At 40.6% G+C, this 26306-nt stretch overlaps 1 protein-coding gene across 1 annotated transcript in view; it reads left to right on the forward strand.

The window, feature by feature from the left end:
• The window catches only part of LOC136864570 (facilitated trehalose transporter Tret1), a 180248-nt gene that overhangs the window by 25407 nt on the left and 128535 nt on the right, over positions 1-26306 (forward strand). The window contains exons 2-3 of the mRNA XM_067141745.2: positions 6167-6288; positions 23365-23991. Coding sequence (XP_066997846.2) covers positions 6167-6288; positions 23365-23991 — 749 coding nt within the window. The remainder of the gene's footprint in view (positions 1-6166; positions 6289-23364; positions 23992-26306) is intronic.

The raw sequence follows: 26306 nt of genomic DNA on the forward strand, positions 1-26306 counted from the left end.
GATATAAGAGGCAGTGGATCAGGTTATGAAAACCAAGCAGTACGGCTGAGAACGTCTTCACGATGACCACGTGACATCCCGATATCTTCAAAGTCCATCTGGCCGGGCGCCAGTCACCACGGAAGGCCAAGCTTGTCCCTTTCTCTGCCATGGATCCCCAGTCGACCAGGATGGTACCGAACTATAATATAATAGCGTATGTCGTTCGGAGAGGTCTGGTGCAGGTATTTCGAGTTGACACCTGTGGGCGACCTGTGCGTCCACATGCGCGCGCGCGTGTATGTATGATAACTTGTTTAGGTGCGGTTGCTATATTGGAGCGTGCATTTGCTATTAAATGGAAAAATTCGGGCACTGAAGCGTTTCTCAAAACTGGTAACAGTTGAAGGGACGATAAATGTAACATCTCTTCCCAAATTCCAGCGCCTGGATTCTTGGTCCTCTTTGTTACCCAGGAGATGCACTACAGAAAGAGCAAATCGTGGACGTTCTTGAAACCTAAAACTAACGAGATAAGAAGAGCTTCTGCCCACCTGAGAAATGAGGATGTCAATTTAGAAGATAAATGTAGATGCTCTTGATACTCTTAACACCGTCAGGGTCGGTAGGGAAGAGGATATGGCCAGAGGAAGAAGGGCAGGAAATGTGGCAGAGAGGAGCTTTGCACAAAGGGGTAGGTCCAATACCAGACTCATCTCCAGGTACCATGATCGTCAACCATGGCTCCCCAGCAATTAAAACCCGAGTGTTACGAAAACCGACTGTCCGTATAGTACCCTACCGGTACCGATCCCAAGACCCGAATTAAGGAGCATAATACACTCGCGTAGAATATCCCAGACAGCGAACCAATAACCTACTGCATGGACATGCCTAACTTTCCAAGAGAGCCAAAGAAAGGAGGGAGGACCATGCCTTGAAATTAAGTGAAGATAGCCGACCGGAGGCAAGGAGAGAAAACATTTCAAACTTTTGAATAAACGAACAAGGGAGCAGTGGAAACCTCACATTACCAACCTTAGAGTCACAAAACACTTGTACCAGGGTAGGAAAAACTGTCATGAAATTCTTGAGAACTGGTTCATGAGATAGAATTAAGCGGAATAACGAAATAATACGATGAGGACATGATTAATGAAGAAATGTCCCACCAAAAATTGTTGTAGTTACACACAAGGCTGAGTGACCCCACCTTGGCAGGTTCCATCCTAGCTCAGTTTGGCGGTATTTGAAGGTGCTCAAATACGTCAGCCCCGTGTCGGTAGATTTACTGATACGTTAAAGAACTCCTGCGGGACTAAATTCCGGTACCTAGGTGTCTCCGAAAACCGTAAAAAGTAGTTAGTGGAACGTAAATCTAATAACATTATTATTATTATTGTGACGTACGCTCTTGCCCACAGATGTGCGACAATATGTGACGAGGCGGGTCACCTTATTTTTAATATAAATAAATATTCTCTCATTTACTTCTCCATAAACAATATCCCATGGGCGCCAGCCTTCAAACTTATGGCTTGAAAACTAACCATTAAGTACACACTAACTTGGAAATTAAGGATCATTAATAAGAATTTCTGAAATTACCATTTAAAATAACAATTTATTAGGATGATAAACGTGACGGCGTATTTACGAAAACTGAACTTACGGAAACAAAAGAAAAATTGAAAGAAATAAAATTTAAGAAAATTAACTGTTACACGGAGACTTGTAATAATTTATGCCATTAGCTCGCCATTTGTAAACTCTGTTATCTGGACACGCTCGATGTATCAGCTGATGTTTGATGGTCCTCTCGTACAGACTGTCATCTCTCGTTGTGGGTACCAGTCCTATTTTTGATTCGTGTACAGCCCACTAATTGGACTACGACTGCCCTGACTTTAACACTTTCTATGATACTCCTTACATAATGTTGTAATGAGCCCTAATTTCAATATCAAATCCACCTTGGGTACGTTCATGGAGAGAATATACTTGTATTCTTCCGTATTACAGAACTGTAGCGTAACTAAATACATTACAAAGATATTTCCTGTTCTAGACCAGTCAAAACCGGTCTCTCGTTGACTTTATCGCTCATTGAGATAACCAGGTCACAATGAGAGTAATTTTGAGTAGTGCGACTCAGGTGCGAAGTGAACTACGTAGTTAAGACCTTCTCCGATGTCAAGACGTTCTCCGATGTAAAAGAAAGACGTACAGCCCTTCTTCGATGTTAAGCAAAGAGAGATAGACTTGGTTTCCCGGACAGATAGAATAGATGCTCCCCAGCTCTTGTCGTTGATGTTTATAGGCTCCAAAATCTCCCTCCATGTGCCATATCTCATGGTCCAGTAAGATCTGATGTTCTATCCCTTCTCCTATTCATCGCTGTATATCCAACATCTTGTTTCATAACGTTCAGTCACATAGGTTGAACTTTCGTGGGCAATCAAAGCGTCATGTAGCGAACTTCGAAAAGTAGGCGTTAATAAGTTGTAACTGTCCCTTCAGAATATGGAGTGGTGTAAGCAATATTGCAAGCTTGATGACGTCTTTTTCCTGGTAAAGGGCTAATAGTAGCATGCCGTGTCCGGTCACCTGACCACGGCTACTGGAAATTTACTGCAAACTATTAATACGGGTGATGTTGTAATACCTTACTCAAGAATTAGTTCGTTCAGAGTTCGTTATTGCTGTGATACAAAGAAATGAGATGATAATGTGAAATGGATGACTAAAAAACCTATATATATAAACATAATAATTTAAAATGACCTACCACAAATTAAATATATACATCTTTCCAGTTAATTACACAGTTTGATAATTTTGTACATGCTGTGATGTTCAAAACATTACATTATCGTTATTATTATTATTATTATTATTATTATTATTATTATTATCATTATTATTATTATTACAATAAATAAGTCATTACAAACCGTTGGGCCAAAGTGATATTAACCCAGGGTAATGAAACGGCGGTGTTCACTGCTACTACCCCGGCTTTGTACAACGAGCCAGCTTAATAATTCGATATCACAGATTTCTACGATCGGGGCTGGAGCGCATATGTACCAAAAATTATGTTTGGCCCCAGAGATGAACTTGCAGGATACGAGTTATTTTTATGACCCCTGAGAGCGGAGTTAAATCCCATGGGTGTTTGCCTCACTTTGACCACGTTGTCGCTTCCTGGATTTCAAATAGGCCTAAATGAGCTATCGATGCAGTCCCAGCGTCGATTTTCATTTGTGCTTTTAGTGTGTGAGTACCTGTCGTTAGCCGAGAGTCGAGGTCTTTCTCTTTTAAAAAATATGAGCGGTATACCAACGTGCTGCAGCATAGGACAGAATTAGTTTCCAGTAAATATGTGGGAATTGAACTTACAGAACCGTCAATTTGCTAAGAAGAAAATGTTAATTGACGGTCGAAGATGAGAACTTGGGACGCTAATTACAGTAATCATGACTCCGTACAGGAGTGAGTTAGAGACCTATCTCGCTGGGTTTTCATTGTGATATTTGCGTGGTTGTAGTCTCCTTTATTGAGGCGCTGAGCCCTTATTATTGTTGTTATTAAAATGATGTATGAGATTGTGGAGGGTGGCACTTGATCTCAGAGCTCCGTAAACCGTGCAACCTATTTAAGGAAATGAGATAAAGTTGAATAAAGATAGAATACTGACATATATATATATTTGAAGAAATATTGACATAAAGAAGATGTTATGATGATTATTGGATGCGTGGTATTTGACTCGGTGTGATATTTCCCGAATAATTGATCAGCTGTGAGAGCAATGCAGTCCAGCTGAATTATAAATAGTTAATAGTGAAATTTGCTGTCAAACGACATACAGCCAGGTAGGGAGGATGGGATTCCTCCCGTCAGAGTAGGAGATTTATTGCTGGGGTTGGACTACAGCTAGTCAATGTTCCCAAACCAGGTTTCGGGTGGATCATTGAGTAATTATTTCCCGGTAATCTGTAAGAAGCTACGCATTGTTATAGGGGAGAGACGATGGACTATTAAGGTCGTCCAAGTGTATATCAACAGTTTCTTTCGCAGGGTTTTCAGTTTCCTAAGTCATGAGTGATGGTCCACCAGGACGTGGGTTCGACCACACCTGTTTCTTTATGGAGAGGCACTATTCTGTGTTTGTGCATGCCTTCTATTTCAGATTCCAGTGTGGTCTTAGTTACGATATTTTCTACTTGACTTGCCATTTGTGCTTATAAGAACGTGTTATTGTGTTTGCCCGTGGATTCAGTCTCACATGAGCGGTCGCGGGTTCTGACACTGTCAGTTGCTTATCGTGACTTTGCTCGTATGTTAGAATCAGTGTTATTTTGGTGTTATTAGGTTCTCACTTCTGTTTATATTCTTGTTTTATGTGAGTTAGTTAATCCAGATATTTAGGGAATAGTGTCAAATGTGGGTAGCGCATTATCTACCTTTACATTGTTAATAGATATGTCGAACGGTTAGGACGACTAACTTACCATGACAGGAAAGTATTTGCAACCTCATTCCAAATTCTGCACCTGATTTTCAAATGGATAGAAGTTTTTTTCCTACTTATTTAATGTCGCACAAATATATCGAACGTTTTAGGTGACGGAAGGATGGGAAAAGGCTAGAATTGGGAAGATAGTGGCCATGGCCTTAATTAAGGTACAGCGAGAGCATTTGTCTGGTGTGAAAAAAAGAACATTAAATTCATTGTTCAATGGGCATGAGACTCCAATATTTTACTCGTTTTTGTAAGATTTATGTAGTTTTGTGGTTATTTCTTTCTCTTTGCATTAGTAAATACTTTAGTTCTCATTCCAGTAGTTATGCACTTTCCTTCCTAACTATTATAACTTAAGAATTTAGTTCACATATTTCTTCGAGTACCGTGCATCCCTGAGGGGATAGCCAGGCATAACTAGGGCAGGAAAAGGTGCAGTATACAAAGTCACTAAAAGTCTCATTTCACCTAGTCACCGAACGGTTAGGGTCGCGCAGCTGTGAGTTTACATTCGGGAGATGGTGGCTTCAAACTACAGTGTCGGCAAACTTGAAGATGGTTTCCCGTGGTTTCCCATTTTCACACCAGGCAAATGCTGTGGCTGTACAATAATTAAGGAGACGGCTGGTTCCTTCTCACTCCGAGCCCTTTCCTATCCCATCGTCGCCATAAAACCGATCTGTGTCGGTGCGACGTAAAGCAAATTGTATTTTTTTTAATCAACCTTGTTTTATTTTTTAATATTTCATAGCAGTTATAAATGTATGCCTTTACTTCTTACTAACACACGTCAGATTTACTACTACTACTACTACTAAAACCAAACCAAACCAAACCCCATGGCACTACAGCCCTTGGAGGGCCTTGGCCTACCAAGCGACCGCTGCTCAGCCCGAAGGCCTGCAGATTACGAGGTGTCGTGTGGTCAGCACGACGAATCCTGGCTTTCTAGACCGGGGCCGCCATCTCACCGTCAGATAGCTCCTCAATTTTAATCACGTAGGCTGAGTGGACCTCGAACCAGCCCTCAGGTCCAGGTAAAAATCCCTGACCTGGCCGGGAATCGAACCCGGGGCCTCCGGGTAAGAGGCAGGCACGCTACCCCTACACCACGGGGTCGGCACTACTACTACTACTACTACTACTACTACTACTAATAATAATAATAATAATAATAATAATAATAATAATTCCCGAAAACCGTAAAAGTAGTTAGTGGGACGTAAAGTAAATAACATTATTATTAATAATAATGGCGATGCTGGGCTCCGAAGAGGCCTGATGCAGGTCTTTCGCGTTTACTCCCCTGGGCGACCTGCACGTCTGTGAGGATGGGACCCTACCTAGGATGAATTCTAATGCTGAACATGGCACACACACACACACCCAGCCCCTGCGCCATAGGAATTAACAAATGAATGTTAAAATCCCCGACCCGACTGGGAATAGAACACGGACTCCTTGCACCAAAGGCCAAAATGCTAACCAGTTATTCAGGAGCCAGGCAGATTTACTGATTTGTGGGTATATCAACCTGCATCTGCACGGCACGAGTTATTCTGCTGCACCAATTAACGCGTTCAAAGACCATATTGTTCTCTTCATTTAGGAATCTTATATTTGTTGCAAAATATTCCAGAATTATCTCTTTGTTTCCAGGTGTAAGCAGCAAGAAGGATGCTGTGACAGCCAATGGTGAAATGGGGAATGGATCTATATCGGAATTGCCAGACGAAACAAATAGGCCTAACCCAGTATTAGGTGCGAAGTACGTGCCGCTGGTAAGTTAAGTTTATGGATAAAGAATGTTTATAAATTTTCTTTTGGAGTCATCTGTCTATAGACTGGTTTGATAGAGCAGTCGAATCCTCTCTATCGCGTACTTTACTTTTCATCTCTTCATAACTACACTATTTCATCATATTCAGATCCACAGCTTCCTCTTACCACACCATATACTCATCTCCCAAATAAGTTAATGAATTCTGAATGTTTCATGACAAGTTGTAACATCTTATTTCTTCCTTAATTCAAATTCTTACAAGTTTCACTTTCCTTATCAACATCATCAGTATATGTTTGTGATACGATCGACCCATTCTACATTGAGCATCGTTTCGAAATATTGTATTTCAAAGGCTTCTATTACCTTCCTTATCTGCACCAGATAGAAAACAAAACCACCTCCCTGCATGCCACTTATACATCCCTATCCTTTTTCTCATTATGTGGAGCGATACAAATGTAAATGAAGACTATTTTTATGGCCGCATGCTCCTCCAGGTGCCAAACCTATATGGCGGGATGTAGCCTATTCCTTATTGCGTGTTTCTAAAGCAGTTTGTGTGGTGTGTGTAAATGAAGATGTGCATTAAAACGCTCACCAACCCAAGCTGGAAGAATTAATAAAGTATGGTTAAAATCCCTGGCCCGGCCGGGATTCGAACCAGGGGTTCTCTGAGGTAACGGCCACTACTCTGACCATTCAGCCAAGGATCCGGGCTCAGTTTGGCTCTCGCCGCCATTTTAAAGCTGGATGCCTCAGCTGACGTCATGTGATTTTTTAGATTAAAATCTCAAACCAATGATCGTCCGGGATTCGAACGTCAGCCTTCTGAGCAGGATACCAGCAGCTAAGTGACTGAGCTAATCAGCCTCCCCCCCTCCGTAGAGGCCATTAAAGCACTTAAGAGTGTACAAGTAAAGGCTTCGACTATTCGTAATTTCTGCACAAAGTGAGGTACAGTGGTTAGTTCCGAGCTCGGTCGCCTTAGACGTTAGGAATTAATCTGACACTATTTCTAATGAACCACAGGACAATGTGTCACTCCAAAAACGGAACTCTCGGTTCTAATTTTTTCGAATTCCGAATGGAGAATTGGAACGCTTTCACCACCTCGGCAACTCCCCTAACTGCACTGGGCCCATGCTTCATATTCTCATAGATGCAATAGGAAACTTTCTTTCTCTATTTCTTAATCCGTTTACCCTCCAGAGGTGGTTTTTCCCGCGGACTCAGCGAGGGATCCTAGGACCTAGGGAAGGTTTTCATTCCTCCCCAGTTGTATCCCCGACCCAAAGTCTCACGCTCCAGGACACTGCCCTTGAGGCGGTAGAGATGAGATCCTTCGCTGAGTCCGAGGGAAAAACCAACCCTGGAGGGTAAACAGATTAATAAGAATAAACAAATATAAATAGGATATATATATATATATATATTTGTTTGTTTTACGTCGCACCAACACAGATAGGTCTTACGACGACGATAGGATAGGAAATGGGCTAGGAGTGGGAGAAAGCGGATATAGCCTTGATTAAGATAGGCCCCCAGCATTTGCTCGATGTGAAAATGGAAAACCACGGAAAACCATATTAAGGGCTGCCGACAGTGGAGTTCGAACCCACTCCCTTCTGAATGCAAGCACACAGCTGCGCGACCCTAATCGCACGGCCAACTCGCTCGGCATATATATATATATATATATAACAAGAATGACGGCTATTCAAATATTACAAGAATTAAATTGCCCATACATGAACTTACAAGGAAGGGTACCGAGCTGTTGTCGCGCACTTTTTAAATCTATATAGTGTGTTGAATAGATAGTATCGAAATATACATACCATGCAAGTTACAGCTGCTATCGACAAAAAACATAGGAGCTACAAGCTCCCAAATATAGACTACGAATACACATAAAGACAGGAATCCTCGTGTAGGTTAGTCCAAACGAGGCTGAATATCGTAGATGCGCGAGCAAATACATTCAGTAAAGTTTATGTACTGGAAATGAAATACATTACGCACCCATGGCAGTTTTCAAGTGCAATAGACATGAAGGTCGATAAGTAATCCATGGTCTAGACATAAACATCTTTCACAGTAAGCACATCGAATGAAGGCAAGCTGAACACAGTCAATTTTCAAACATTCTTCTTCTAAACCACTCCCGAAACAGTATTCGGAAAGTGTCTGAAATGATCCTGGATGTTCATCGGTGTAACCACAATTAGCAAATCGAATCAGTTGTTTGAATCTATTTGCCGAAAATTGGAAGTTCACAAGCGATTGAATGCGAAGAAATTGTTCTCTTTGCTACACTTCAACTGTGGACGATAACACTACCGTTTCTGTGATGAATCGTACCATACTTTTGAACGGACGGGAAAAGAAAACATCCGTTGGTTGTACCAATCCAGAACATTTTGCAGGGATCAGTTTCTTAAGAAATTCAACATATTCTGGAACTGTCTCACTGTATAGAACATCATCCTTATTTGCTAACCAATAATCAACCAATTGAAGGATTCGATCTCTGCCGTGCAAATCCGGCCATAACACCTGTTCGAGGAACACTTTCACATCCCGTTTGTCATGATTGGTGATTTGCTGGCATATGCTTTCACACTGAGTTATTCAAGTTCCATGCTTGCTGGAAATTCCCACTGGGTTTCGAGACAAGAACACACATGTGTGGAAGAAGGGTGCCATCCATTACAATAAAACGTATTATGATGTATGAATGGGTGGTTGCTGTAAATGAACCCACGGTACCATAAATCGTCGTTGCTCCCTTAACCTCACAACGTAACTCTTTACAAAAGCTTGACTGATGTGCATTATTTATCTGTCGTGGTGTAAAATTCTATTCTTCAATGAAACGTCTTACATCTGTAACAAACTCATCAGCTTTCTGTTCTATATCAGCGACATCACCAACAAATCTGCGGCCAACTTTATGCGCAATCTTGTGATAAACAATCTCGTTCTTTTCTCTTGAACCGCTGCAGCCATGATTTGGAAGCTATGAATGTTAAGGTGTTGTTTGCATCAATTTGTGATTTAAAAGACATCGCCAAGATTCGTAGCGTTCGGTCATATATAATTCCGTCTTGTTTTTCCCATTGCAATGAACTGATCAAGTACCTCGTTATTTATTCTATCTTGTAGCACCTTCCTGTTTCTGCCATGTCGATTCAGCGTCTTTTCTAAGTTTTGCAAAATTGTTTCGTTTTGTATTTGTATTTTTTGTGCCATTAAGGTCATGAATTTGAATCTAGGGGACATGTCTAAGGTAGCTCCAACCAAGCTGTACCTTCAATAAAGCCACGGTTGCTTCCTGCCCACTTTCAGCCCTTTCCTATCCCGTCGTCGCCATAAGTCCTATCTGTGTCGCTGTGACGTAAAGCAAATTTTAATTTTAAAATATACATGAACTTTGGTTTGACAGTAAGGGAGACATGGAGGAATGATACCTAGCCTTCTCCTCGACCGCACAATATCACAGCTTGACTCCAAGAGGAAAATACACCTTTAACATGGTGTCCGAAGATTCACGGTCCCGGACATTGCAGTCATCACGAAATCACAGACATTTGTGCCCACTCACAGAAATTCCCACTTATCCCAGGACATTTGCGGTCACTGCAGCAGCGGGTGCGCCTCATTAGCTTAATCTCAGGGTATCCCCGATAACTTGCCTGAGCTGATGTCGCTCCTTGCAGATCAACATTTTTTTCTCGCGGGTATTATTTAGAGACTGATACCTTCAGACACAAACACAATTCTATATCGAAACTTCCTGGTGTAAGTATTTATTGTTGTGTGCTGTAATGGTTTTGACAGTTACTAATAAGGCGAATGGTTATATATGTACAGAAAGTATAGGGAAAGTCAACATGAAATCACCACCTGGGTGTGTCTGAAGGAGAAGAACAAGTCATGTCATGTTTTTGGTAACGTAGATGATAAATAAATATAGGCCTATTCTATTCTATTTCCTATCCGGCCTCTCTTGGTCAACTTTTGTTCTCTTCCGATCCCCACGGTACGATGTTTGCCAAGCCCACGCTTGTCTTACATTTTCACTAAAGGATAGTCGTACCTATTCGACTTTTTTCTTGTTAGTTTTAAGGGAGGATGGTGGCACCGTTCTACTTTCTCACAAAAATAATAATCACCACCATCACGAAACATTCCCGTGGGTACCACGATATGAACAGTCACGCAGATATACAACCTCGTATATTTGATATTTAAACTCTAATACATCTCAAAGTGAATTTTTATATAAAAATATCAGAGGCTAATTCAAAAAAATGTTCCTATTTATTTATCGTGGTATAATTAAAGGTAGGCCAATTTAAAAGACACTGTTTTATTTCGCACCAGTCCTTCATTTTTAGAAAAACAAAAATTTAATCCATCGTTAATTAATTAAATTAATTCTTCTTTCTTAATCGGTTTACTCTCCAGGGTTGGTTTTTCCCTCGGACTCAGTGAGGGATCCCACCTCTACCGCCTCAAGGGCAGTGTCCTGGAGTGTGAGACATTGGGTCGGTGGATACAACTGGGGAGAATGACCAGTAACTCGCCCAGGCGGCCTCACCTGCTATACTGAACAGGGGTTTGAGGGGGGATGGGAAGATTGGAAGGGATAGACGAGGAAGAGGGAAGGAAGTGACCGTGGCCTTAAGTTAGGTACCATGCCGGCATTTGCCCGGAGGAGAAGTGGGAAACCACGGAAAAACACTTTCAAGATGGCTGAGGTGGGAATCGTACCCGCCTCTACTCATTTGACCCCCCGAGACTGAGTGGACCCCATTCCAGCCCTCGCACCACTTTTCAAATTTCGTGGCAGAGCCGGGAATCGAACCCGGGCCTCCGGGGGTGGTAGCTAATCACATTAACCACTACACCACAGAGGCGGACTAATTAAATTAATTAATTAATTAACTAATTTATCTATTTATGTATTTATTTATGTACTTATTTCCGGTAGTCTAACGTCACGCTAACACATTTTTCGGAGAAAATGGCATGGGAAAGAATTAGAAATGCCGGACTCAGTGGCTCGCACGGTTGAGGCTCTGGCCTTCTGGCCCCAACTTGGCAGGTTCTATCCTGCCAACCCACGCTCCCAAGTTGTGAGCCCCCGGGGCCTCATTTACTCGCCTCTTACGACAGCAGGGGATTCTATGGATGTATTCTTCGTCTGCGTCCCCCACCCACAGGTGGTCATACCTCCAAACTCGAGTGCATACTGTAATTTGATCGACAGTAAATTATATGTTTTAAAATGATGATTCCCATTACACTTTATCCAGGCTTTGGACTGGCATAATGAATGTATTAAAATTATCTTGGCGTGTTTAAAATAAGCTTCGTCAATTATTTTTGTCGGCTTTAGGTAAGCGTCGTTATAATTTTGTTCCTTTGTACATACCTATTTACATAAGGATTACCTGAAACGGTATAAGAAGGTTACGCTAGTCTTTCTATGTAAGAAATTGCGTTAAGCAGGACCTGATGTCGCTGGTTTCTCCATATTTCATAAGGGTTCTTTCAGTCCTGTCATCTTTCTTCACATATTTCGTCTTCCTCCTCCTACCTTCAAGACTGAGCTCCAGTTTCAGGTACATGCAGTTCGTCGCTTCTGCTTCCTTCCTTAAACAAACCACCAAATCGTCGAATCGAGGATGTGGATTTCCAACTAATGAGTAGACCATGTGATGCCATCCCTCTACGCCTCTACAGCATTTGTTGTTCGATGTCGCTTTTTGTAACAGCTCCACATAGTGATTGGTATCTCGCTGTTTTCAACCCATATGTCTACAAAATAGTCGAGGAAGTCAGTAAGTTTTTCTATAGATGGAGCCTGAAAATGTATCACCAGCCATTCCTCACTGACGTCATCTGGCTTCAAAAATGCCAGAGCAGCGCACATTCGGATGTGGAGACGAATATCTTCGTTCTCCTTGTAGTCGCTCGTCTGGCCAAGTTCCTGTACTTTTCTCCACAGGCATTCCTTCATGTGAAAAAAAACAGTCATTTAACTCTGCTGACGGAAATACTTGCCGTAGGGCTAATATCGTAGCTATTTCGAAGTCAATAGTGATTTTCTTAGGATTCCATTGGGGAACTGCCTCCAAGATAAGGTGAAAGAAACGAATATAAGTTTCTATATTTTTGTTAGGCCGGAACGCAAAGACGACTGGATAAACGTTGCTTTCATCACTCCGGCCTCCAAGGTCTGCGTGAATGATGTATATCTGGGCGAACTGTTTGCTGCAACTCTAGAACCTGCCATCCATGAAAAATTGCGCACAATGCCTACAACTTTCTCTACCTTTTTCGGCACTAAAAATGATCGTCAGCTAAAAGGAACGGGCTGCAATTATTCATCCTTAATGCCTCTTCATTAAGAATTATCTGAGCACTTGAAGTCCGTGTGCATGATTTCGTTCCCGACGCTGAACCATTGGAGGTCCATAAAGGATATCCTACCTATCAGCAATTAGTATGAGATCTGTCTCTTGGGTCGTTAACAGTTTCTTCGTCACTTGCTGAGGTAAAAGGCGGCTTGCAGTAATGTTAATCTTTTAATCTATCTACTTAAATGAAACATCAACTCTAAGAAAATTTGTAGTTTATTTAAGAAATATTTAAATGAGGAAATACGGAAAAATACATTATAATTCGGACTATCTTGTTCGGTCAACACAAAACTGACCGACTCGTTGGCGGAACGGTCAGCGTACTGGCCTTCGATTCAGAGGGTCCCGGGTTCGATCCCGGCTGGGTCGGGGATTTTAACCTTCATTGGTTAATTCCAGTGGCACGGAGGCTTGGTGTATGTGTTGTCTTCATCATCATTTCATTCTCATCATGACGCGCAGGTCGCCTACGGGAGTCAAATAGAATGACCTGCACCTGGCGAGCCGAACTCGTCCTGGGATATCCCGGCACTAAGAACCATACGATATTTCCTTTCAACACAACACTAATTACAACGCAGAGGAGAAGTATACTGGTTTGAGAAGCTTTGACTTAACTGCCTGATGGGCGTCCTTACTAGAAACCATTGTCACAAGTTAAGAGTGAAGAAAGAAAGTCTGGAAATCCTTAAATTCGGCTTCCATGCGAGACTACATGTACCATCATAATGATTCGTGATGATCCAGCCCCCGTAACATGAACTCTGGACTCTTGGTATAATTAAGACAGTCCAATCGGTATGTGCCACACAGTGGTTGTACGGCATGGACCCTTAATGGAATCGATGTGACCTGCTACTATGTCATGGACCGACATCTAACCTTCTAATTTACTTTAAAGTCATTGTGAATGATGACCGCAAGGAAAATGATGCTATAATGGCATATGGCCTTAATCTAAGTCACTCAGTTTGATGGCCCCATGACCATCCATGTTTCTAAGCTGAAGGCTAAACAAAATTAAGTTACATTGGTTGATGACCAAAGTTTCCACTTTACTAATCCCAGCACATTTAATGCTCAATCAATCAAAGCCAAATAATACAACAACAACAACAACAATGCTCACAACACTTTGCGGCAGTAAAATCCTTTACATTCAGACATGTCCCCTTAAGCGTTACGTTAATAATTGAGCATTCCCAGCAAACTAAACTCAGATTTCCAGATCACTTGGCTTTAAGTTATTTCTCAAATACGATTTCCACTGAGTTTATTAATTGAATAAATTGAAATGATTTCATAAATCCTAATTAACAACAAATTCTATCTCCGCGGACGAATGGTTTCTTTAACAAGTCTCTACTCAAATTTATTTACGTTTTATTTATAATATTTATCGTCTCTTGATATCGCGAAAGCTGGAAAAAAATTACATATCATTTATTTTAGTATTATACTTGTTTCATGACATCACACCATAAATTTAATCTAACACTAGCAATTATTAACACTTGGATAACCCTAATTATTAAGTATTTAAAATCTGCATAAGTAACTCGACGTAAAATATAAGCCAATACTATGTCACATCCCAACATGATATTTAAATAAGGCTATGTGCATCCCTCAAAAATATATCAATAACTACCACCAACACTCTATTTTGGACACCCTGGAAATAGTTCAATTCGCTCATTATGGTCTAACTCCCGTTGTTTCAAATATACGTTCAGATCTCGGTTAAACAAGTCAATATTATAGAATGCTATCTAATAACATACACATTGCTCATGGGTGAAAATTTCAATTAGTTTCTTGCAAAATTACGAACTTCATTCTAAAGAACACGGTCTGATTTTTAACACGTCGACAGACAACAAAGATACCGTATTTCCCAGCGACGAACTCCCGATAAGCTGTCTAGCGGAACAAGCTACCCTCCCTGTCATAGCTTTGACTGGAAACATGTGTTATATATTCACGTTTAACTGGTCTTAAAAGAATGAAATCTACGATCTCGCTGATAAAATTACAAATACGACATTCCTAGCCCAAACAGATTATGCACAGTGATTTACTTTAAGATGTCATTCAATAACTATACACGTCACGACTTACATTTACGTGGATTCCCTCACAATTTCCACCTCAAACATTATACAAATAACTTCCTCAGGTTCACACAGAATCTACCGGCATAATTACAGGCTTTCAATCACCTGATTCACAAAAATCCTACCTCACATCACATCTTAACAAGACTTAAACCACTTGTTTCAAACACGACAAATCTCAATGACAAAAGAATGGAATAATAATCTTTAAGATCCACAACACATAACCACACACAATACTCTGATAATGAAACGTTGTTGTTGTTGTTGTTGGGTATTCAGCCCGAAGGCTGGTTTGATCCTCTGCAGCTCCGCCAACAGCTATCATAAATAGCCTAGGCGTCACTGAAGAGGCGTACTAGGGAAATGAGGAGTGAGGTAGTTTCCCGTTGCTTTCCTCACGGAGCCAGCCGTTGCTATTACATATCAGTCTGCCAAGCCCACTGAAATACATGCACCAACCGACCCTATGAGAGATATTTTCACACCATTCATAACAGGAACTGGCTGCATAAGGAATGGTATTACTAGCATCGCTCAATCTTCGCATGAAGTGACCTCGTATTTCCGGACTTGATTTCACAAAAACGACTGACACAATTTTACAGTTATTTATTGTCAGTTATACACAGTTTAAACGGACATAAAATAACAGATATCCACCCATGTACATTGCTCAACACGTGAGCATGCCCACACCCGATTGAAAATGGGTACCCATGGATTTCCTGCACAACTTTCGTAATAATTCAAACAGAAACATGTTCACGTCAGATAAAAATCTTAACTGGATACCACAAAATACAAGAAATGAGCTCAAGGAAATGACAGTCTACTTTAGACGTTATATCGCTTCATAACCCTCAAATTGACTATTTACAACACATTACACAGCACTCGTAATAATTTGTAAATTTTATCCAAGCATGAAAAACAAATGACCTTTCATCATATTTCCGACATTTCACGAAATACATGGGTGATCACACTGCGTCATAAATACCCATTGCAAAATATAAGTGTGACGTCATAATACAGATACGTAGGCGGTGATGATGACAATTCACCTACCTTAACAGTACGTCAGCTTCCATCATGTTAGCTCACCAGTAACCTTCTGGTATTTATTTGGCCATTTCAGCTTCTGGCTTCACATTTTATTTTATTCATTATTGCTTTCCTGGAATAAAGGCACAAAAATACCCTTCACTTGATATTTTCGCGGACCGAACAAGATTACTTGTACTATCGACCGCACACGGATACTTTTTACAACACAATATTATTTAAATTTCACTAATACTACTGCGGCATTGATATGACCGTCTTTACATGTGATTAATACTCTCTAATGAACAAAAACTATCTCCACTCGGAGACAGTACTCCAGCCACATCGACCAAAATCTAAGTTTCTGCTGACTTAGTCTGTTACTCGCCGATCAATTTACCCAACAGTATGACCTCTCTCTAGCTCCAATGATTCAATGCAGGGTGATTTCAGGATGGCGCGTCCCTTTGTTTATAACCTCCACGCCCTCTCTTAGGCATTTTTCCTTGCCGCCAAGAAATTTTGCGTACATTTTCCGACCTTGTGGAAATGTATTTAAAACTGTTTTTACTGGAAACAAGTACTTGCTAAATTGATAGTGACATTGTCCATGAACATTTTTAATTATATCGTGCCAAATTGACTGGTTAAATGACTTCGTTTGATAGGCCCTATATTCTGACGACTTGGCGTGGGTTGAATAGACACGCGCGTCTTTCACAAGATTCCCTCGGAAACTGCTTAGCAACCTCAAATCTGTGTTACTAAATACCAATTGTCTCACAGATAATTACAGGACACTCACTACATTAGGTTCACTACTAATTCCTTTTAATAAATATATTTATTTAACCAGCACTTTATTTAGTATCCATCCACCCTCGACACGTGCGAGTGACGTCACATTTAATAGCGTGAGAAAGAAAGTGGCAACCTTCTCGTCTCGTGTCGCCTCTGCGAGATAAAAATGTATTCGATCTTCTCATTGCGATTGATATGGGGCCTCATGTGGTAACTTTAAGACTCTAATTTCTTGGGACACAAAGGTCATGGGTTCAACGCATTGCTCTTTTTAAAGTTTCTTGAGCTAGAATATCAGTGAAAAAGTCGTGGCCCCTGATATTCAGATCACCCAACTCCTGCACGTAAATCTGTGGTAGAGGAGTCGCTTCTTCTCTTGTTCTCTTCTTTGAACCTTCGACCTGCTTTTTCACTGCGAAGGAAGCTTCCTCAGGTGATCCACACTGATGAACGACGGTATGAAGTATTTATACCCCTCTTGTCCTCAGCCGTCCTTTACACTTGTTCTCCACTTTCAGACACACCCAGGTGTCGATACCAGGTTGACTCTCCCTATACTTTCTGTACATATAACCTTTATAAAGTGCATAACGATTTCCCTAATTGGTAACTGTCAACTCCAATACAGCACACAATAGTAAATACAGTACTCACACCAGGAAGTTTCGGTATAGAATGGTGTTTGTGACTGAAGGTATCAATCTCTAAATAATGCCCGCGAGAGAAAAATGTTGATCAGGCAGGTTAGCGGGGATACCCCGAGATTAAACTAATGAGGCCCACACCCTGCTGCAGTGACCGCAAATGTCCTGTGACAACTGGGGAATTTCTGGGAGTGGGCACAAGTTTATCTCAGTGACCGTAAATGTCCGTCATCGCAATTGTCCGGCAACCCTTTAACATTACTAAGTCTTAATATAGGAAAGATAAAACCTAAATTAGGGAGTCGAAGGAAGAGTTAAACTGTGAGGAAGGTAAGACCGGGCAATAAATAAAACGAGGGGAGGAAGCAAGATATAAGTATGACGTCACACGCGTAAGCATGAATGTAGCATTACAATGTAGAAAGCATTAAAATGTTTGAGAGATGAAACTCGTTACCACACAGAATTTAAAGAAGGATGCTACAGGTGTAAGCTCCATAACACTCACACGTGAGAATTCTTTGAGATACTCCAACATAGAAATTTGGAAAGCCATAATCTCGCGTTGAATGAAAGGTAGAAGTAGCTAAGTTCACCGGATTGGTGACCATGAATACACTTCGCCACGTTGCTATAACCAAAGTCTGATAGCTGTCCTTATTGATTGACATGAAGCACGGAATTCTTAACATTCTTCATGAATGAATGACGGACGAGAAATAAAGAGTCTGAAGGACCATGAGTTGGCACACATCATCACAAGTGTCAAGTCCGACGTGGCCCGCACATCATACTCAAAAAGAATGCAGAAACATCAGATGTACGAGTTATCGTGCAATATTTTGGATTTACTGAGATGCAAGGGCAAACAAACTTCCTTTGCAAATTAATAATGTAATCAAACAGTTGTTAAATTGTCCAATACCTCTCATTAAATTAAATTTAAAAATAAAAATAATTTGAAAATATTAAGTCAAAGAAAATTAAAGAAAAACACAATCCCCACTGCTGTGTAATGTTACACAAATGGCTCTTCGCCAGCATAGTGTACTACTGTGTCATCAACCACATCTGCATCATCCGTGAAGTTCCTCAGAGCTTGATTGTAGTATAACTGAGCTTTTTCAGACAGAGAAACAAACTTTAGAATTTCTTTAACATTCTTCTTCTTCTTCTGTACGAGTTCCTCCAATACCGAGTATTCCTTGAAGTCTCCTTTGTCTCTTTCCGTTTTTGCACATAAGAACACGCTGTTTCCTCATCAAAGTGGAAACACGAGCTAAGTCGTACGCATGCATATTTGGAGAAGATATCACGACTTGACTCAGTATAATTTTGAAATAAAATACGATTTCCAACCTCATATTTTACAATGACATAGTGAATTCTGGAATAATACTAACGACATAGATAGGTCTACCCATTACAAACAAGACCCAAAGGATTTTTTGATTTCGTCAAACACTGACGGAGTGAGTTCTGGAATCGAGTTTGTCAATATCGCTAAGTATACTACCATATTGGGATAATACACATTCTAAATGCTTAAAGTGATCCACCAGTTCGTTTCGTATTTCCTACCGCGCATTCAATGCTATTAGGTTTCTTCCCTACTCTCGTCACTTTAGACTTGGAAATGCTAAATTTCATATCATAGTGGCTACCTATCCTTTCAAGCTCAAGATATTAGATTGCAGGCTTTCAGCACAATCTGCCACTAAGACCAAGTCATCACCATAAGCGAAACTGATCACCACATTTCCACGTAACAGGATCCTTCCCTGCCATTTTATACCTTTCAGGAAATGATCCATGTATACTATGGACAACAAAGGTGAAAAATTACAGCCTTGTCTAACCCTTGTAACTACTGTATGTTGAACAAAGAACTCATCTACGATCAATTCTCACTGCGGCCCGATTATCAACATAATTCCATAATCCTCCAGTTCTGCTAACATCATTTCCCTTGGTACTCTGTCATGAGCCTTCTCCAAACCTACGAAACATAAACAACTGTCTAATCCTCTCGTAACATTTTTCAGTGACTTGACATGTACTGACTCTGTGGTCTAAAACCACACTGGTTTTTATCCAACTTACTTTCCACCATTGATCGCCACTCCTTTCCAGAATGCCTTCGAACTCCTTGCCTGGTATACTGATCAGTGAAATACCTCGATATTTATTGCATTCCGTTCTGATCCCCTATTTATAAATATGAGCAATTATCGTTTTCGTCCAATCAGATGGCAGTTTACTCACATTCCTCGCTAATCCTGTCACTCTATGAGGCCATGTTATCACTGTATTCCCACTATATTTCACCATCTCAGATCTAATTTAATTTAATCTATTCCTACTCTTTATGATAATTTAATATATTTGTCATCCTTTCTAATTCAATTAAATTTATTTGCCAACCTTTCTAATTCAACGAGCGCTGTTTCATTACCTTCGTTGTTCTCTTCCCCATGAACGTCATCTTTCGGGACGTCAAGATAAATATTTTGTGTTACGTACAGAAGATTTTCAAAATACTCCTTACATCCGTCTAGTGATCCCTTAGGATCTACAATGAATTCATCTGTTTTACCTAGTACACTGTTAATTTCCATTTTCCCTCCCTTTATAAGACTCTTTAGTATAGTGCCACTGCAAAAAGCCTTTCTATGTTATTACCAAATTCTTCCCATGATTTCTTCTTGGACTCTTCAATGATTTGCTTCGCTCTGTTTATTTACTCTACATCAAATTCCCTATCTTCATTAGTTCTTGTTTGGAGCCACTTTTGATACGCTTTCTTCTTATGTTTATAAGCTGCCCTGATTTCATCATTTCACCAAGCTGTCCACTTTTCCCCAGCTTGACACCCAGTTGTTCCTATGGAGTCCCTTGCATTTCTACTAGAGAATCCCTGTATGCCACCTGTTCTATTTCTACACCCTGAACCTGGTTTTTGAACTTTTCTTTAATCAAATCCATGAACTTATGTCTAATTTCCTCATTCTGGAGATTTTCTACCCTAATTCATATGCAGACATATTTCACTTTCTCTAAGGCAGACCTATTGATAGTTCATTGCAGTGGTCTGTATCATCAAAAAATATCCGGAATGCCCATACATTCCGAACAGATTTTCGGAATTCAAAGGCAATTATGATATAGTCTATCATGGATCTGATGCTATTACCCTCCCGTGAGTAACATTGAATAGCCTTGTGCTTGAAGGACGAATTCGCAACTGCTAATACCATACGCACAGAAATCCAATAAAAGCTTCTCGTTCGCATTGGCTTCCATATCTTTTCCGCATTTACCCATCTCCTTCTCATGTCCTTCATATCAATTTCCAATTCTCGCATTGGAATTGCCCATTAGCACTATCCTATCCTTGTTGTTAACCCTAATCATGAAGTCACCCAATATTCGTAAAACTTGTCTAATTTACCCTCATTTCCTCCCTCAAATGGCGAATACACTGGGATAACGCTCGTCCTAATTTCCCCAATCACTAAATCTATCAACGTTATTCGTTCATTTACGTGCTTAACAGAAACTATGCTGCATACTATAGTGTTCCTGATGAACTGTCCTATCCCACGCTCTGCCCTTTCCCTGTTAATACCTGTTAAGAACACTTTGTAATCTCCTATCTCTTCCTCGTTATCTTTCTTTACCCAAACATCATTAACTCCTAACACATCCATACGCATCCTCTTTGCTGGCTCAGCCAGTTCTATTTTCTTCCTTCCATAAGCCCTATTTATATTGGTATCACTCACTCGAATTCCATTTCTTTCGCTAAGTTGTTTCCAAGGAGTCAAATAGAAGTTGGACTCCTTCACTTCCGCAGGTCCATGGCTTGCTTAAAATATTCTGAGCTCAGTAATTTCTGTGAAGTAGGATGATACCCTACTTACACACAATCCCAGTGAGAATTTATCCTCTGGCGGTTTAGGAACCCCCGGTGGACTGCACAGTCTTAGTCGCCTGAGCACAAGGAGGGCCACGACTCATAACTCCGAAATGTCCACTCCTGTTCCGCAGCAACTGGTATCTCGTCTCTAAGGACCACTTACTAGGCCACTCACCCGTCACCCATGGTTCACCCTGAAAGAACAATCCATGACTAAATATATATTTCACTTTTAACTACAAAATTTGACATACGTGTAGTGTTATAGACGAGATAAGTTTCAAATCAATCATCGCACCACCACTGTGTTTCCCTATTTGTAACAAGCACTATTTCCACGGGAGTATTGTTTGAATTTTTCATTATCATTTGCAGTGTCTTGAAACTTTATCTTGGTCTTCTTCCATGCGCACGGAACTATCATGATGAACTTACATGCTTTTAAGATACATTATAGTCAGGGTGCGAAATCAGAAATAAATAGTGGGGTGAAGGGACATAGGGCTTAACTACTAGCGTTTATTTCAGGCAGTATTTCGCAGGGGGTGGTTACATTTCTCCTGCAATTTAATTAACCCCTGACCCCAGACAAATGTAAATTGTAGATCTTTTTGTTTGAATTTTGTTGTTATAGCAAGAATGATAAACATTAGAGCATTATTCCAATCAGCTGAGAAGTTTTGAGAGACTGTCGTTTTCTTACGAAAGGCCAAACGAGGCGCGATTTGTCCTGATTTATTGCTTTATTAGTGGAACGTTCCTCTATCATGGCTAAGTTTTGACTGAAAAAATGTGTCGGTTTGTACACTGCTTAAGTGAATATTGTCCTATTGGCCACTTATCGGAAACACATTTTCTCCAAGATGTGGTGTAAGCTCGAGCTACTTAGAGAAATGACAAAGGAGGAGAGCTTCAAGTAATTTATATTTTTTCTCAGGTTCCAGATGGACTTGTCATTGTGAAACATGAATAATAGGTTGCATGTCCGGATTGCCACTGCTGCGTTGTTTTATTGCTGAAGGTCTGGCAGTCACTTGAATTATTACTGATGTTTTCATAAAAATATGTACAGTAAAATCATTAAATTCAGTCATAAATTATATGTATTCTACATTTTCCTCATAATTTCATAATTAAAGAATTCCCCCGGGAAATTTTATTGGGGGGAACGTTTGAGATAAAATCGCGATTTCGCACCCTGATTATAGTATATAATTCACCTCCAGAAACATATCGAAGGACAGAGAAGTCGGAGAGCTTAATACGGTATTTTAATACTGATAAGCCATGTGTTCTCTTCTTAAAGCCCTCGTGAGTATAGTTCCGAAAAATAGTACTTACACATTTTTGCCTATTGTAAAGAGGTTGGAATCCAAGATAACTTTCGATCACCAGACTACCTGATTGCTGCTTTTATAGAAACCGATGCACATATCATATATTTAAAACGATTAATTCACGTCAAATATTTCTGAGGCAGTATAAGGTTTATGCTTTCTGAAGGGTGAAGAGCCCTAGGTTAACTATAAGACGCTTCCATTCTACTTTCAATTATATTTTCACACAATATTTGGAATTACAGGTATTCAAGAACAACATTTTCATATGATATGATGTACACATTCAAGGAAATCCGTATCCACTCTTGCATCCCAGCACACGAATACGAGCAGCGTTGTGTAAGAGTACTAAGAAACTACAAAAATGTTATTCATTAACAACTCTGAGAAAATATATTTCAAATGTAATCTCAGCCCAGATTTCGTGCTGTATATGTGTATTCACGTCTCTTACAGTATAATGAGAGATGACTACTAATGAAATATTATTGAAGATAATGACATATTGCTGGATGATGTAGAATTAACTGTGTTTCTACGAAAATAAATAATTTGATTGCTGCTAAGATAAACGTAAAGTGAGTCTCTGATCCTTTTGGCGAATAGAGGGTACAGAAGATAAAGCTCAACGTGCTTCTGATTCAGGAACACGAGATAACATTAAATCTACTACTGTCCTTCCCTTTGTAACGTTCGCGGCTTACTTAGAGTTAAGAACCTAGGAATTTTCCATGATAACATTGTATCTTTCGTCCCGCATTTGTTCCAGCTGATGGCTACCGTATTAGCCTGTTGGATTAACCTGGCTTGTGGAGCCAGTCTCGGATTCACTACGCCGGCGCTCTCCGATCTGAAGAATAATACTTCGCACCTGACACTCTCAGAGGAGGAAGGTACATGGATGGCCAGCCTTTCTATGTTGGGTGCAATGATAGGAGGTCTGTGTGCAGGGCCAGCCATCTCTTTCGGACGAAAGAAGGCTCTTTGGATTGCCGTATTCCCTCTGTGTGCAGCCTGGGTGCTTATCGTGTTCGCTCAAGCTGCATGGTACCTGTGTGTGGCACAGGCCATCATGGGATTTAGCACAGGGGTAGTGTCTGACGCGGCACAACTCTATGTGAGTGAGACATCGACCAGACGTTGGCGCGGCGCCCTAGGGTGCATCCCTGTCCTCATGTTCAACGCGGGAATGCTAGTATGCTATATCGCCGCCTACTTTATGTCTTGGTGGACTCTGGCAGCATTTGGCGCCTGCCTCACTCTACCATCTGTCCTCGCTCCATGTGTTTTGCCCGAGACTCCTGTCTTCCTGGCGACAAAGGGCAAAATGAAGGAAGCCTGTGCTGCTCTGCGATGGTTCAGGGGTCCCGAATGCGACATGCAGGAGGAGCTACAGGTGAGCAACCTTTATTATGTGTGTGTGTGTGTTGTTTGTACAGTACATAACGAAACTACAGTGCTATTTTCGAAAGATGAGACGTGAGATCGGCACCTCTACTGGGAATACAACTGAATGTTACCCAGCGTAGAGGGCTCTTGCTGTGGTACGTTTCAGCTAGGTTTCAAATTGACATAAATATGATTTACAACCTCCCGTAAAAATACTGGTATTACTCAGTACCGTATTACCATGAATCGTGTTTTCACATTAAAGTTGCTTCCGTCGCGAATAGATCTGAGCGCCGTACTCAGTCTTTAAAATGAAAAATAAAAATGCTAGTTGCTTTACGTCGCACCGACCGTCTTATGGCGACGATGAGACAGGGAAGGGCTAGGAGTGGGAAGGAAGAGGCCGTGGCCTTAATTAAGGTACAGCCCCAGCATTTGCCTGGTGTGAAAATGGGAAAGCACGGAAAACCATTTTCAGGGCTGCCGAATACTGGACATTGGCCGCACTTAAGCGACTGCAGCTATCGAGCTCGGTTCTTTAAAATGAGAATTCCTCTGTTATACCTCAACAATTGCTTCAGAAGCAAAAGGGTATTATGATAGAATTCCTCATTTCATTGATGACAGTACACTGTAAAACGTCAAACATACATTTTCAAAGAAGTTCTACCTTGTAAATTGAGTGTTCATGAGCTGGCCGTGTGGTAGCCCCCATTGACAACATACCGGTGTAGTCATGGCCGCCAGCATGTCTCATCTTTTGAAAATAGAACTATACATTAGTTTATATTGCATGCAGTGTCGATAACGTTAAAAGATCGAGGTACATGAAACTCAAATGATAGCATAGCTACTGCTGACACTTGGTCTCCCAAAGCAAAAAATTTGACGTTGGAAAGAATTCCAGATGTTCTTGTTCTTAGTGGTTGACGCAAGAGTAACTTTCTATCTGCATGTGTACCTAGATAAAGCGACAATACGTCCCATTTTTCAAACTGTTGCCCTGACGATCCGGTAAATTTTTGGGACACCTGTTTGTCTCGTTTTCTTAGAAAGAGCTAGTTTTTCTGTTTTCATAATGTAATATTTTATAAAGTATTATACGCATTCATGTTAAGGTAATTTTGTATGTCTATCATTGCAAAGCGGGAATGTTACTGATAGGCATCGTGTGTTGTGAGAAACAACAAGCATGGCAACGCCTCTGCATGCATTTGTTTCCGTCGATTCAATTCGGCTTTCATTCATTCTCGCAGCAGCGACAGATGGAGTCTGTTGTGTTGCAGTGCTTATTTGACGAAACGTTCATGAAACCGAAAGGCAAATATATTTAAATTGCTGCATTGCAAGCAAGGTAAGGGGTTTACTAATTAGAATTTATAGTGAATTTAATACAATTTAACTTCTGGTAATTATATATAAATCAATAAATCATTTCTATGCTAAGTAAAGTACATGTTCATAAAGGAAACGCATAATTTGTAACACCGAGATTTCAGCGTCCCATGGAGGAAGGAGCGATACTGAACAACACCCGAAATCAACCAAACATATGAACACAGAGATTACTGCTGCATCGTCTTAAACTCTACCTTCATTTTTCGGACCAATTTCAGCAACAGACAGTGAACTGCCTTCTTGAAGGGGTCGAGGTGAGTGCACTATACGGCTGATAAAAATCACAGCCTTGGATTAAACGACCGTGCATCGAAACTTGTAAGAAAGTGATTCAGACAGTTCTCTTGCAGCTGCATCATGTGCGAATCCGTTATTAAAAACGTATTTGCAAACGGAATTGAATGATGTCAGTTTTGTTACGATTTTTTGCAGATGTTCCTAATTATGGTAAGAAAGGATTTTCCTGTTTTGGTTAGTTACCTTTTACCATTACAGTGTCCATGTTCGAATTTTGGAAACTGATGAAGGTCCTGGTGAAATAGGTTATTTTCTTACAAATTATCTGACTAATGTGTTCAGAAAAACCAACACAAATAAAAATATAATGGCATTCTGAGGTAATAATGGCAAGAGTAATTTTGATGGAGTAGTATATAAAGGCATCACCCAGCGAAGTGGCCGCGCATGTTAACGCGCTGTGGCTATCGAGATGAATGGGTTTGAATCCAACCGTCGGCTGTCCTGAGAATGGTTTTCTGTGATTTCCCATTTTCACTTCCAGGGGCGGTTCCTATTCATAGGCCATAGCCGATTGCTTCCACTTCCTTAACCAGTTTCATTCATCTTCATGTCCGGCACCATGGCTAATTAGTTAGTATGCTGGCCTTTGGTTCAGGGGTTCCTGGGTTCGATTCCCATCCAGCC

The sequence above is a fragment of the Anabrus simplex genome, chromosome 2, assembly GCF_040414725.1.
Source record: "Anabrus simplex isolate iqAnaSimp1 chromosome 2, ASM4041472v1, whole genome shotgun sequence".
Lineage (NCBI taxonomy): Eukaryota > Metazoa > Arthropoda > Insecta > Orthoptera > Tettigoniidae > Anabrus > Anabrus simplex.